Source organism: Trachinotus anak, unplaced genomic scaffold, assembly GCF_046630095.1.
Source record: "Trachinotus anak isolate AG129_WGS33_773 ecotype Australia unplaced genomic scaffold, CSIRO_AGI_Tana_v1 ptg000005l, whole genome shotgun sequence".
Classification (NCBI taxonomy): domain Eukaryota; kingdom Metazoa; phylum Chordata; class Actinopteri; order Carangiformes; family Carangidae; genus Trachinotus; species Trachinotus anak.
The window spans coordinates 9,117,748-9,132,521 of record NW_027273856.1 but is presented as its reverse complement, the minus strand read 5'-3'; the positions used below and the strand labels follow the sequence as shown (position 1 = coordinate 9,132,521).

General features: G+C 41.1%; 1 protein-coding gene across 6 annotated transcripts in view; it reads left to right on the top strand.

The window, feature by feature from the left end:
- The window catches only part of mllt3 (MLLT3 super elongation complex subunit), a 55,698-nt gene extending 41,265 nt beyond the window's left edge, over positions 1-14,433 (top strand). For 3 of the 6 annotated variants that reach the window (XM_071478250.1, XM_071478246.1, XM_071478252.1), the window contains 7 exons: positions 1,551-1,620; positions 3,016-3,069; positions 4,427-4,565; positions 4,996-5,092; positions 5,183-5,251; positions 6,979-7,050; positions 11,906-14,433. In XM_071478250.1, coding sequence (XP_071334351.1) covers positions 1,551-1,620; positions 3,016-3,069; positions 4,427-4,565; positions 4,996-5,092; positions 5,183-5,251; positions 6,979-7,050; positions 11,906-12,037 — 633 coding nt within the window. In that variant the 3' untranslated portion in view covers positions 12,038-14,433. Of the gene's footprint in view, positions 1-1,550; positions 1,621-3,015; positions 3,070-4,399; positions 4,566-4,995; positions 5,093-5,182; positions 5,252-6,978; positions 7,051-7,391; positions 7,496-11,905 lie in introns of all 6 variants that reach the window. The other 3 variants (XM_071478248.1, XM_071478249.1, XM_071478247.1) reach the window with 3 other exon arrangements.
- Positions 14,434-14,774: the final 341 nt, after the last annotated feature.

The following is a 14,774-nucleotide window of genomic DNA, read 5'->3' as shown; positions in this document are numbered from 1 at the left end:
TTTGTTTACATAATTCTTCTGTAGTTTTATGATGCTGTTCTAAATGCTGAGGAGAAATCTTTTTTTTTTTTGGGGGGGGGGGGGGTTTATCATGAAAAATGACGCCACAAAAGGCTCTTGTTCTTTGAACAATATAATCTCTCTATCTCTCTAACTGCACGCGCGCACACACACACACACACACACACACACACACACACACACACACACACACACAGATTTTCTCAAAACACACATACATGCCGCACTCTGACATCCATACCAACACACCCACATACATTTACTCCAGTGGCCTACAGTTCTCTATAACAGAGCAGCAGTGCCCCTATTGGACACCAGGAAAATAGCAGGTGTTTGCTCCATATGCCAAACATGATTTAACCTGTTGACATGTTGGAAAATGGTAAAAAACTACAATTCTCACACCAGGACTTGAGAATATAAGCATAATAAAATTTAATGCATATTTTTATACTGTAATGGCAGAAGGATCAAAAATTTCATATTTAATGAGTTTCAATGGACATCTTTGTCCTGAAGGTCCTGAGTGCAACTGTCTTGTGGTCGCATTCTTGACTAAATTTATGCCGCATTGCCAAAATGATCAAAAAATCAAAAATGAAAAGGACAAAAATGTTCCTAAAGATACACAAGGGTTAAACAATATTCTGAATGTGACTGTGCTTCATCCCAAATTAACCCAGAATCCAGAAGTAAATTCATTTAAGATGCAGACCAGGAAATTTGTTTTCTCAACACTGGCATTGTTAGTGTTTGTCTGTGGTGCACATCACAGGCTTTTAATCTGTGATTGGATGTTTCCTGCTTCCTGTTTGTATGCACACACCCTTGTACCTTTGACCTGTAGTGAGAGGAGAGCCAGATATTTCTAATGCAGCTGCTCCTGAACCTGGAGAGTTTCACACTGATCTGAGCTGAAGTCACATGACACTGCCTAAGGGGGGAATGAATGGTGCTTTTACTTCTCCTCCTACTTTTTAACTGTTTCTTTGTTCTTTTGATATTGAAATTTACAATGAGTTACCAGTTTATCAGGTTCCAGTATAGTCTCATTTAGTTTTCATTAAAAAGCTCTGAAATAAAGTTGACTGTATTCAGCATAGTCCTGAACAATACAGCTGACAATAGATTAGAAAAACACCATGAAACTTCAAAAAATTTAATAGAACTAAAACAATGACTTAAATATAACCAATAAAAAAACCCAAAACACCAAAGCAATTCTTGTTTTCAAATGCACAACCAAGGCAGAGGTTTAAGGCCTTTGCTAGACCCCCCTGTCTGGTAAACACCTATGCCAGACTGATAATTGAGCATTATCTTATTGCATGCTAAACAATCAGGTGGGCACAGCTCAAAATGTTCTGTTTGATTCACTGATTTATTCTTGCTGGAAAAAAAATGCAGAGGAGATGAAGCTGGTCCAATGTCAACATTGCAAATATCTGCACAAAGCACTGAGCAGTGATCAGACTTCAGTCTGTTTCATGTGTGTTACATTTTTCTGTGTTTTTTCTTCTTCCTCCCAGTCTGAACAGCCCAGTCCAGCCAGTTCCAGCTCCAGTTCAGGCTTCGCGCCCACACACCACAAACGACAAGGTTAGTGTCTGGAACACACTCAAGTTACAGCGGCTCTCGTCTTTATTGTGGAATTCAGTCAGAAGGGATCAAGTGTAGCTCATATAAAGCATCAGAACATAATGGAGCTTTGTTATCTGACCTTCTTATGCAGAAGTATCATTGGGGGTCACTGTTCAATCATAGCAATGTTGCTAGAATAAAGATGAATATCAAGTATTTCTAGCAAAAGCAAGTTTTACTTCAGTATGAAAAAACCCTTAAAATGTCCATTATATTTTGAGATAAAGTTGTAATTTTACATAAAAAATCATTAAAAAATTAAGTTGTAATTTTATGAGAATAAGTTATTTTTATGAAAAGATACAGTATTTCATTAATCAAGTCATGATGTTTCTAGATCTTTGTTTTAGAGGTCCGATATTTTACTCTTCTTCTGTTTTTCATTTAAGTGTTGATCTCCATCAGAAGATATATTAGTGATTTTAAGAACCAAAAACCATCTCAGTGTAGTTTTACATCTCCTCTCTCAGGCTTCTCTCTGGAGCTCTTGTAACAACAGGTCAGTGAGCCAATCAGAGGAGAGGCTCAGCTTGAGTGATTCAATAGAAATATAGCAGATTTCCTAGAAACACTCACACAGAGAAACCAAATCCTGCAAGGTTGGATGGTGGGTTCAGGTGGATGGGGCTTGGGGTGGGGCTGAGAGTGGTGACTGCTATGTTGTGACATCACAAAGTTCCAGGCTCAGTTTCTGAATACAGGCTGTGTGCATTTCTCTGTGGACTGAGGCTTTGATACTTTCACAGTATTAATATAGAACCTAGACCTGCTTTATAATCACAAACACATGGACACCTACCTTTAGACTGTATGGGACCTTTAACCTTTAAGTGTTTTACTGCTTGTTCATCTTTTTACAACTTCTTCTCATGATGATTTTATTCTTGAAATCTTCTCTACTTGCGGGCAGAGATCTGCATGATCATCAGACCAGACCAGATGTTTTTCTTGTGAAACCTGTTCATCATAGCCACTTATGTGAAAGTAAAACAAAGGCAAACATTGATGTTAAAATGATGATGGGCAGTTGTAGGTCAGCTAGATACTGCAGAACACATCACTGACTTTGACTAACTTTTTTCCTACTTCCAAATCAGTTGTTTAAATAAACCTGCCATATGTTTAAAACCTATTTGACTGTTGATGTTGTTGCCCACAGACCTGGGTAGTAAATGTTGTCAGTGCTGATAGAAATGATTTCAAAGACTGTGAAAGAAAACCTGCTTTACAGTGGACTATAGTAGTCTAACAGGATCAGGTGAGTCCAGACTGTGGGACTTTTTGTTGCTTTGTGGAGCTTCTTTTCCTGAGGGTGACCACTGCTTGTGTGTTTGTAATCTTCTCTGGGTGCAGTGGTGGACTTCATCATCAGGAAAAGGGTGGCTCTTCCTGCCCCCACCCACACAGGTAACAGTTCCACTGAGACCTGTGGGGCTCCCACAGCCCGCTCACATGTGCATGGAGAATGTTTTGCTGTTTGCCTGTTTGCATGAACGTTCATGCATCTGCTCACAGTCGTGTCAGCAGGGGTTGGGGTTGTATGATGGATGTGACACCACCGTCAGAGCACCATCACTGCTGACATGTGTACACATTTCTTCTTGCCTTCATTGTGCAAAAGCTACTAAAACATCAGGGAGCCACACTGTTGTGCTGGGTGACATGTTCCTTCATCACCATGAACACACACACTGTAGTTTAATACTAAACCGGAGCATCAAATGTGTATTAATCCGCTGCAGAAAATAGTCCCCAACAAATGCACTGTTTCCTCCGACAGCTGCGGCCAGAGGCTTTATGCTTTCCTGGTCGTCCGTCCGTCTCCTTGTGAACACAATATCTAGTAACACTTTAAGGGAATTTCTTCAGTTCTTTCAATTTGTGTCCACTTTCACTCAAAGGTGAACTCACTGGATTTTGGTGGTTAAAGGTCACTGTGACCTCACAAAACAAGTTTTTGGTTGTGTGAATGCAATATCTCAAGACCACCACAAGGGAATTTCTTCAAATTTTACACAAAGGTTCAGTTTGACTCATGGATGCACTGATTAGATTTTGAAGGTTAGTTTGAAGGTCAAAGTTTAAGTACAACACGTGTTTTTGGCCTTGTGAACCTAAATAAGACCTCATTGCACCATGTGACAACATCGATCTCAGTACTGTCTCTAAAGACTATTACTTCTCATTAACACCATATTTCATACTTATGTCAATATAGTGAAAAATCGCACTTCATCAAAAAAAACCAAAAAACACAATACCTTTTTGTTAAGTTCCTTTTAAGTCTGCGCTTTGTATAGTGAGTCTGGATAAAGATGAATGTAAGCTGAAAGAGGACTGGGTGGTGGAGGCAGTGATTATAGTTCAAAACTACAGTGAGCAGATGTTTTAGAAAATGACTGAACCTTTTTAAAAAATGAAACAATATATTCATGAGTCTTTTTTTTTCAGGGCTGAGAGATGGAGACAGGGTGGGGAAGTCAGAGAGATGGACTAACATATTGTTGGTTTTGGTCTTTTCATGGGAAATATAAATAAAATAATGACAGCCCCATCTTTTTAAAAAAGGAAGTGTTAAGTGTCCCCAGTCGTACTGGGATAAAATAAGCAGCAGTTCCTCACCTCCAGTTTCCTGCACCATCCCTCCATCACCCCCTGATACAGCATGATCCTCTTCTTTATGCATGTTGTCACTAGTGTTTAATTTCAGATAATAAAAAAACAAACTTTATTCCAGCGTCGTCTGTTGTTTTGTGCCTCACAGTTCTGGGCCCGCTGCAGTCAGTGATGCAGGATCTGCACTCAGACGACAACGACGAGGATTCAGAGGACGACGATGACAACGACATGGACTCTGACATGGAGCGACTCGCACACACACACCTCACACACCACCAACGCAGGTTAGTAAATGATCACTATCAGTTTGTTGCCCAACCACTACAACACAACTGTATTCACAGACACAAGCAGCAAATACCGGAACTGCAGAATCTTAACTTTTACAGTTGTGTGGATTGTTAGGCAGCGGGTCCTTCACTGTACCTGAGTGCCAGTAATATACTGCCTGGCTAGCAGTACCACAGAAGTAATGGCAGCATTGCTAAATAAACAAAACGCATATGTCAGCAGGGGGATAAGATATGTAACATAAACCAGTGTTTACACTGAGCCACAGTATCTTTTTTTTCAAGAAGAACCTACGTTTCCTGCGGGGATTTAAAGTTGCACTAATCAATATTTGTATTTTGGCAGTGGATAAAATGAATGTGTGTAATCTGAAGCTAAAACCACTGATGTACTGAAGCAGTTATTTTTGTGATTACCCACCAGGGTCAGTTTAAGTGATGGCAGTGAGAGTGACAGCTCCTCGCCCTCACCCCCCTCCCACAATGATGCTCCGCCCTTATTAAAGACTACTAATAACCAGGTAAGGTCACATTTCATCATGTATCACGAGGGGCGCGAGGTGTTTAGTGTATGTGCTGTAGGTGACCCTGTTTACGCTGTCTCCTGTCAGATACTGGAAGTGAAGAGTCCCACCAAGCAGAGCAAACAGGACAAGAACAAGAACATGGACTGTGACAAGGTACACCAGAGCTTCTTGTTCTGTTGTCTAGTGTAAAGAGCCCATGTAAACCAGATTAGGAAATAATCAGGTGTAAACTGAGGTGAATGTGGCCAAAACAAAAGATACTTCTGATACGAACAAAACCAAGAGGAACCAGTAACATCCACTGTGTCATACTCAACAACCTGTAGAAGAGGTGGAACATTTTATTTATTTTATTTAATTGATCAGACCCGAACTTTTAATGAGAACTCAGAGAGCACTTTTAATAAAGCTAACCAGTGATTGTTCTTTATCAGGAATCTGAGCCAACACGTCCTTGAAATGACACAGAGGAGCCTGAATGAAAGCATTTTATCATTTAACAGCTTGGTACAGAAACCTGAGTGTACAGAGCAAACACAGGCTCTTCCAAACTATTAACGCTGCAGCCAAGGTGATTGGCAAGTCACAAAAACAACTTTGCAATATTTTTGACACAGGAAGTGCACAGGAAGGATAAACCTCACACCCACTGCACTCAGAGTTTGAACTGCTTCCATCTTGCTGTCGATTCAGGGCCCCCGAGGGCCCGCTGGAGCATATTCAAGAAGTCTTTTATTCCCTAGGAACACTTGTTAACTTGTCTTGTTATCTTATAAGATTTGTTTTCTGGTATTTATCTGACCTGTCTGCTGCTGCCGGCTCATTTGCACTACTGTACGTTGCATGCTTTTAATGTTGTGTTGTGCAGATTGTGTGTATTTTTACTGTTTTTTTCTTTGGGAGAAGCCAAAGACAAATTTCCACTGAGGTGGACAATAAAGTCAATCAATATATATTATTAGTAAAAGGTGGGACATATACACACTTCCATCATTCAGACAGACATGGTGAAGCAGGGTAGATGTGTGTTTTAATGTTAGTTTAATGGGTTGATCCCTGAGTCATCAGCCTGACCCACAACACGACTGTGAGCAGGTGAACTCAGGTCCCTGTGACCCAGCTTTCGTTGTTGGATTATTATATCATAACTTTATGCTTGATTTCAGCAGCAGCGAGACTCTCAAACACTTGACCATGACTGCAGTGTGACATTTGTTGCATAAACGTTTTTAGGCTCTTCAACTCCACTGACTCATCAGTGAGTTAGGATTCTACCAAATCACACAACTTCATTTTCAATGGTAGTGGAGAAACACAGGTAGAAAACATGTCAGCCTGAATTTAAAAAAAAAAACAAAAACAAAAAACTAAATATCTTTAGAATGAATAAATAAATCCATAAAAATTTTAGTTACTTAGGGTAAATATAAATGGATGTAAAGGCATTAAATAATGAACAGACTTTAAAATAAACCACATTGTTTGTGATGTGTAGTTAAATAACAAGTGAAAATATCGGTGCCATTACTTTGAAATATCTGATAGTCGACAGCTTTGTTCAGCACATAAATGTACAACAAAGATGTGATCTAATTCTGATGTGTTTGGTTTTAACCTGATTCCTGAAGTGCTATATCAAAACTTTGACAATTTTATTCAGACGGAAATCTTGTTCACACGGAAGTTCACATTTCAGGACCTCTTTTGTCAAATGAAAAGAAGAGTTGTGTGGAACAACACCCCTGCTGTGTGTTAGGATTACACCTGGTGAAATGTCTGGGTCACATCTGGATTAGCAGCATGTTTTATCATCCTGTGTCTAACAGCTGGTTTCTGTATGAAAGGCGTAACCCTAACCCCACACTGCTGTGTGTTTCCAGGCGTACCTGGACGAGCTGGTGGAGCTGCACAAAAGACTGATGACACTGAGAGAAGGTCATATACTGCAACAGGTGAGCTGCTGCTATTAACACGTCAGTTACCTTTGTAGTGGAGCCCTCTCAGCCTCTAGTCTTGCAGAGCCAGATGGTCTGGCTCCATTATCATTCTGCTGGATGGGAGAAAACGCTCTGGCTTGCTTACATTTCTTTAAACCAGTCACAATCATCTTGGGCGTCGCTGAGCCCAGGATGCAGCAGTGGTGCCTCTGATAAATACTGCCAGGAGGAAACTTGTTTTAGTGGAACATTTGCATGTGGAGAGGGGAGCACTGTCATTAAAATTCTCTAAGAAACTGCCACAAAAAAACGTCAAGACGTTAGTGGACTGTTTGATTGACCCACATTTTCACCAGGTTCAGCGTGCAGGCTTCAGCTCGGAGGATGCTGTTGGGATTTTTGAAAACAGTAACAGGCAGATAGCGCAGAATTTCAGGCTTATATCCACCTCCTCCACCTGGTGAGTCAGACTACACCTTCTTCCACAGTTCACCTCACACGTTCAACAACCGTGGGCACAGACAGGTGGGAGTAAGGATATTTAAACACTACAGGGCTGCCAAGTGATCAGCGAACACAGTGGTGTGTTTATGTTGGCAGTCATGGTGGTTTCAGTGAATTCATGTGTGTCCTGTACCACAGTCGTCTCTTAAAGCAGCTGATGGTTGAAGCTGGTCTCTCTGTATTTTGCTGCTGCTTCTGGTTCAGTCTTTGCCCAGAGGGGAAACTGGCTCTTTAATACTGAAGGCCAACCTTAGTGTTAAGATGAGCTGAGAATATTTCCCTGTCTCCTGCCTCGTGGTACAGTTGAACTGAATTACTCGGCCCGTGTCCGCTCAGCAGGGTAGATGGAGGAGTGTTGTGCATGAACTCGCTAAAACAGAGCGCTCCTGGAACACGCTCACGCAAAAACATCACGAGGTTTTACAGCAGCACCTGAGGATTTACAGCAGCTGACATGCATCCAGCATCGCTAGTGCTGGCTGTTCAAACAACACAGCTTCCGGACAGGACGGAGACAAATCAGTCCATGTTCCAAAGGAGAAAAAATCTTCCAGCTAGAGACTGTGGTGAAGCAGCAGTGGAGCCTATACCAGCCTGTGACCTGTTTGACATTTGAGCTACCTCTTGTGAAGTGTTAGCCTGCACAGCAGTTGCTTCCTACTCGGGTTCAGCAACAGTCACTCTTCTTGAGTTTTCAGACCTGAAGGTGTTTGGGTCACTACAACCTTCCCGCAGTGTCTGTCTGCTCAGACAGAGACCAAACATCACTCAGTAACAGAGCGCTGCAGGGATGATATATCTTTGTGGACCAAACCAGAAGTTGGCGTCCCCCTGGTTCCCTCCATGAAAAGCCAGTGGGATTTTTACATTGTCTTTTGGATTACTGCAGAAAATAAACTGTGTTCACACATCAGATGTGTGTGGAGCGAAGAGGATGCTGTAACCTTCCTCACATTAATGCATGAAAGAAACATTCTTTAAATTACATCATCTTATTGTGTCCTGACATTTTTCTTCTACATGTTCTTCTTTCTTGCCAAAACCTGTCAACTATATTACCCATAATGCAACAGTTAAACCAGAGTTTGGCCCAATCCCAGTGTGCACACTCAGACTGTCCCACCTCACCACTGTCCCACTATCAAATAATCCAGTGCATGAGGGAATTATCCACAGTTCATAGCATTGTGAAGTTAACCACGTTTTGGCTTCGTCAAGGTATCGTGATATGTTGCAATTTGCAATTTGGGGGGGCTTTGGGATTGGGCCATTGGGCTTACGGAGGTCTGGTGAGCTCACTTCTTTCTTAGTCCAACCTCCTGATTTTTTACTTTTCAAACTTGTGTCTTCAGCCCAACCCACACTGACTCAAGTGACATCACTTGAGGACACTTATCAGAAAATAAGTGGAGTTCACATTTATGTCTCCCAGTGATGCAGATAAACACTGAGAGGCTTTTACAGGTGACCTCACATTAAAACAGGGATAAAATATTCAGGAAACTCTCAGTACAGCTCTGTAGTTCAGATGGGTGCAATTCAAGTTCTGTCAAAGTGATAAAAAAATCTAACCTTAAGATGAATTAAACTGGGGCGGCCCGGTAGTTGAGTGGTACCATGTTGAGCGTAAGACGCTCTTGGCAGGCAGTCGCTGGTTCGACTCCCGACCGGTCCGACTCTTTCCTGCATGTCATTCCCCTCTCTCTACCCCCTTTCCTGTCAGTCTCCACTTGTCCATAATTTAAAAAAAAAAAAGAAAAAAAAAAAAGATGAATTAAACTTACCACGCTTTATAAAGACAGTGCAGACACCTAAACATTGTAGTTTTATTAGAAATCCTTTGATGTAATGTGACTTTGTTCATGTGCCATCTGTAACTAATGATAATGAAGTAGAAAAGAAGGTGTTTTAAATTGTTTCTTTTAGCAAAGGTAACGTGGACATTTAATTCAGTTCAGGTTTGGGCTTTGATACGTTCCTGCTTTAGCTCCAGATAAAAAAAAATGTGCATGGTGGGTTCCGACAGCTTTCACTGATCTCATAATATCAGAACATGCTGGTGCTTTTGGTCAGTGATATCATTGCCTTGGATTAGAGGAGGAGCTGTAATCTGCTACAGACCCTCTGTAATCTGCACCTTCATCTGGAAGCAATGAATTACTTGGTTAACCTCCTTCCATCTAAAAGATTGCAGCTTATATTCTTGGGCCTATCATGTGATGGCATTAATGGATCTTCCCAGCAGCAGCTGCCAACTTCTGCCTCGCTCCCCTAACGAGACGTCTGGCTCCGAGGAAAACACAAAACCCCGTCCAGAGCAGCGTCACTCGCACACGGCTTTAACTCCACAGCAATCAAGCTAATCTAGCAGAGTTCACCAACTGGCTCCGTTTCCTGTTACAAGAGATGGAAATGATTAAGTATCAGCCTCCCTGCTCACTGGTGGGAACCACATATTGGATCACACATGAAGTGTAATGCAGATGGCATGTCTACAGACAGTGGGACTCTACATGAGTTTGGTAGCTGTTTCCAGTTTAAACAAATCCTGAACAGTAATGACAATGAGCCAAATCACCTCCCACACAACTAAAATAAGTGGAATGAGTGTGAAGTGATGCCTGAGCATCTGAATTAGATCTGCCCTGTAATTAATGTGGTCTGCGATTCCTTCCACGCAGGTTTTGTAGTTTGAACAGGACCAGGTTGGTCCCCTTTTCCAAACTGACTCTACCTAAACCAGCACCATGTTCACAATGAGCCAGCTGATTGTTAAAACGCAGTTGGTCTATAAAGAACAGAATGTCTAATCACTTGGTGGATGGTCATCAGCGGGACAGATAACTTGCTGACTCTGCGTCTCATTCTTGTTGTCAGCTTCACCTGCAGGAAACAGGCCGTACTCACATCATTGTTTTCCAAAAGCTTAGCTTGTACCATCTACAAAAAAAAGCAAGAGCAGCATTTTCAGACTCAACCACTTTTGGAAAACCTTATGAGCACCATCGTCTTTTTTCACTTGTTCCCAGTGAGGAGAGCGTACCCAGATCAGCCACCTGGAGGAAAACCCAGCATCTTCAGAGTGTGCCCGAGCTTCTAGTCGAAAACCTCTAAACTTTTCAGAAAGGCACCGTTGTCGTGACTGTAGCTCCTTCTCAAGCAACCAATCAGAGGGGGCCTGACTGGTAATGAAAATGTAGGATAATTTTGTCTTAACTGGAGCTTTATGACATGTCAGATAGAAACAACCACAACAGAGACAGAAAAGGCCAACTGAAGGAGCAGATTGGCCGGACACTTAATGGTGGTTGTGATATGTTGTCAAGATATTGTTGCCATAGAAACAAAACCCATGCGCACTTTTTGAAGCAGCGCAGTGCCTCAGTGCCCTGCCTGCACTTCTCTCACACCCTTACTTTTTATCTTAGTGGCACAGGTGACAGTTACTGCTTCACCACAAGATTTGATTGCACCCAAATTCTCTGCACCACTATTTTTGTGTCAGATTAGAAAAGGACCTGTGACCTGTCCCAGATCCTCCGTCATCATCTGTTCTCATTGCTCAGAGAATCACTTGTTGGCTGATGAGTTGAATGAGTTTACAAGGAAAAGTCAGTTCTTTCTGTTTGTAAAGAAATACTAAACCATAGAACATGACTCCTCTTGGTTTGACTTCCCTTCTGCTGTGTCAACAGTCAAAGTGTATTTGAGGCCAGCTTTACAAAACCAAAGCTGCCTGTTTGAACAGATATCTCACATCTGTCACAAGCAAAAATCTCAAAACTCGCAAAACTGTAACTAAACACAAGTGAAACTAGAAAAGACAAAATGTTCAGAAGACACTTGGTGTTTGCTTGTTGTGAAAATGAGTATTGTTGCTGAGTTTTGGAGCTACAGTTAGAACTTAAGAAAAGGAATAACAGCGGTACATGAACAGAATTACTGAAGAGGCTGTAAAAATGAAAGCTGAAGTGTCAAAACAGTGCAAGTGCTGATTGTAGTTTAAGTACAAGTTGAAGTGCAAGTTCTGTTCTGTTTGAATTCTTAAGTCTTGAAAGGAATTGAAGTTTCAGTTCAAGTATCAAAATGAAAGAAGGTGTCAGCTGAAGTGTCAGTGCTGAAAGCAGGAGGAGTGTCACTGGAAATAAAGGTGATAAATGAGTTTGTAAATCAGCTGAAGTGTTAAATGATGAGTTTTGAAAGAAGTTGAAGTGGCAGTTGAAGAGGAAGCACAAGAATAAAGCAGTTGAATAACTCATCTGAAGCAAACGCGCTGATGATCAGGCCTGTTTTTTTCTGCTAAAGCTCAGCACATGATTAAAACCTCCTGGTCCTGTGTTCACCTGCTGTTCCTCATGTTTTCCAGATTGTGAACCTGATTGAAGAGACTGGACACTTCCACATCACAAACACTACTTTTGACTTCGACCTTTGCTCCTTGGACAGAAGTACAGTAAGGAAACTCCAGAGTTACCTGGAAACCTCGGGACTGTCCTGAGGCTCTGAGCAGCTGGCTGCTGGATCTCTGTCTCCACAAAGACTTTTGATTTTTCTTGAATAAACTCCCAACTTTGGATGCAATGCAAAAGCCCCACTGTGGCTGGGTCCAGTTGCTGTGTGTTCAGCCTGCTGGCTGGACTGGGCTCTCTGAATGAAGAGGTCGTCACAGAAACCAGGGCCAGGTGTGGTGGGGATGAGCCCTGTCGATCAGGAGATCACCCGGAAAGCCTTGAAAACTTCACTTGACAAAAAAAAAAAATAAAAAAATAAAAAATAGTGGGGAGTGGCGACCATGTTGCTCTTAATGAATGTGCATATTGTTACCATGTATGTATCTTGATTTGTTGTTCATTGTGACAAATGCATGGTCAACATTGCCTTACAACATTGTAGGTCTTATTTATTGAATTTAATTTGCAGGTGTGTGTGTGTGTGTGTGTGTGTGTGTGTGTGTATTTGAAATGGCAAAAAAGGAGAAAATCAGCAGAAGAGACTTTGTTAAAGCACTTCACATCAGGCATATCTTTGATTCTGTGACAATTGAGCATCACTACAACAGTCAATATGTCACTGACTTGAATTAAAATGAAATATCAGACTGAATAAATTCAATATTTAAATAGGAACAAAAAACTGCCACAGCAGGTGTGAAGATGACTTTTATTTTCCGTTTCATAAAAGACCTGATACGTTTGTGCAAAATCTGTTGTGTTCTAGCAAAATCTCTAAGTCTGCAGTTCACACTATACAAACAAAAAAAAAGCTTTTAGCTGCGTGACAAAAGCTAAACATTGTGAGGTCAGTTTTTGGAAGGATTAGGATTAGGTTTAATTAACAACAATTAGTCGTGTACTTTCCAAGAAAAAAAGTAAAAGAAAATTGTGGTTGAGTTCCAGTCACTGGAGTCGGTGAAGGGACAATGTTGCCAACACAAGCAAATACCACAAAAAACAGATGTGTTGATGGTGGTGGTGGTTTCAAGACAGTAGAGGAGGGTTAACATGTTGGTGCAAGGTTGTTAGAGATGCAATGAAGAGTAAAGACGTGATCGACAGCAATCAAAGCATTGGCTGCATAAGTACATTTTCCTGGCTTCATATAGAGGTGTGAGATGTGATGAATCATCTCCTCGAAGGTGTTTGTGATGCTGTCCTCGACTCTACACAAACCCTGCCTTCTTCCACACCTCCACTGGCCAATGTAAAGGGGGCGTAATCATCTGTTTCCAAATGGTACAAAAATGGTTGGACGCAGCTTCTCCATTTCCCTCGTTGAAAAAAGCGCAATGTACATCCTCAGACAATCCAACAAGCACTTTGTCGGAGGCATACTGAAGCTTTCAGTGTGGATGTGTAACCCAAACTTTGCAAAACTGCATCTGTATTTGGGCTAAAACGGTCATTCTTTTATGACTAATTAAAGCCTCTATATGTAGGAAAGTGTGAGAACACCACAGCCTCTTGGATCTGACCAACTGCTGTTTTTCTACAAAGAAAGAAACAGAACACGACATAAAAATTCTACACAGTAGCTTTAACTGCCCACCTCGTGGCTGTGTCCTCATAAAGAAAGCTCGTGTTAAATATGTTTCTATTACTGAATTTATTTTCAACACGACTTGCATGTGGCAGTTTTTTATTCCCGTATTTTTTTTCACTGTATGGAGTAAGACAGAGTGGCTGCTGGAGTAGAGCTGAGTCAACAAGGTGAAAGTTCTCATGAGAATGAATTTAGTGCTGCAGCAGGTCCAGATCTGCTCATTGGCTGCAACTTACAGAAAGCTTTGTTGTGTTGGCTCGTTACCTGCTACAGGGCCGATGGAACATGCCAGAAGCATAGTTAATAGATTCACTTGGTTTAGGATACTACTAACGATTGTCTATAGAATATGATTTAAGTGAAATCATGATCTCTTTGCCATCGGGGGAACTGGATTTGTGGAACAGACCCAAACCCTGTAGGAGGAGAGGGAGAACTGACTCCCTTCATGATGTCAGAGGAGTAAAGAAACAACTCCTGTGTTCTGCATTTCTGATGTGTGATAAAATGTTTTGGGAAAATCCAGTGGGAAAAGAAAGAGCCAATAAAATGGTAATTTTGACTGACAGGTACTGTTACGGGTGTAAGAAAAAAATAACATCTTTTATTTATTTTGTGGGAGTTTTGAGTCGTTAAATCAAAGCTCAGCATTCATTTTCCAAGGAGAAAGCCTTTGTTTGATTTGTAACAGAGGACACTTTTGTCATCTGACAAATTAAAGTTCAGAACGGCAAACTGTGGTCGTCCTTTCCAAATGACCTTAAAGGGTTTTTCTTGCCCTGTGTTCTGTCTTATGGTTTCTTGTGTATTTTGAGGACATACAATAAATATTCTGTATGATGTACAGATGAGTTATTAAGTGACTTCTCCATAAGCTTTTTGACTTGGCTTAATTTTTTTTACTTTATTCAGTGGCTGCATGTTTTTTAACCTCCGCCTCAAATTCAGTTTTTCAAATCCAAAAACATATGGATTGACAAAAAATCTTTTTTACTGATATTTGCCTTCAACAAGAGCTATTTGGTCTCTGAGGACTTGGCTTTGAATTTCAAGTTAAAGCACCTATATGTAGGAATGGAATGTATCTACCTGTGTTTCCTCCTAGTGGGAGAATGAAAAACTACAGACAATGAGATGAACGGGTAAAAGCAAAGTATACACTTCAGACAATGTCTACTCGGATTATGTCATTTCTC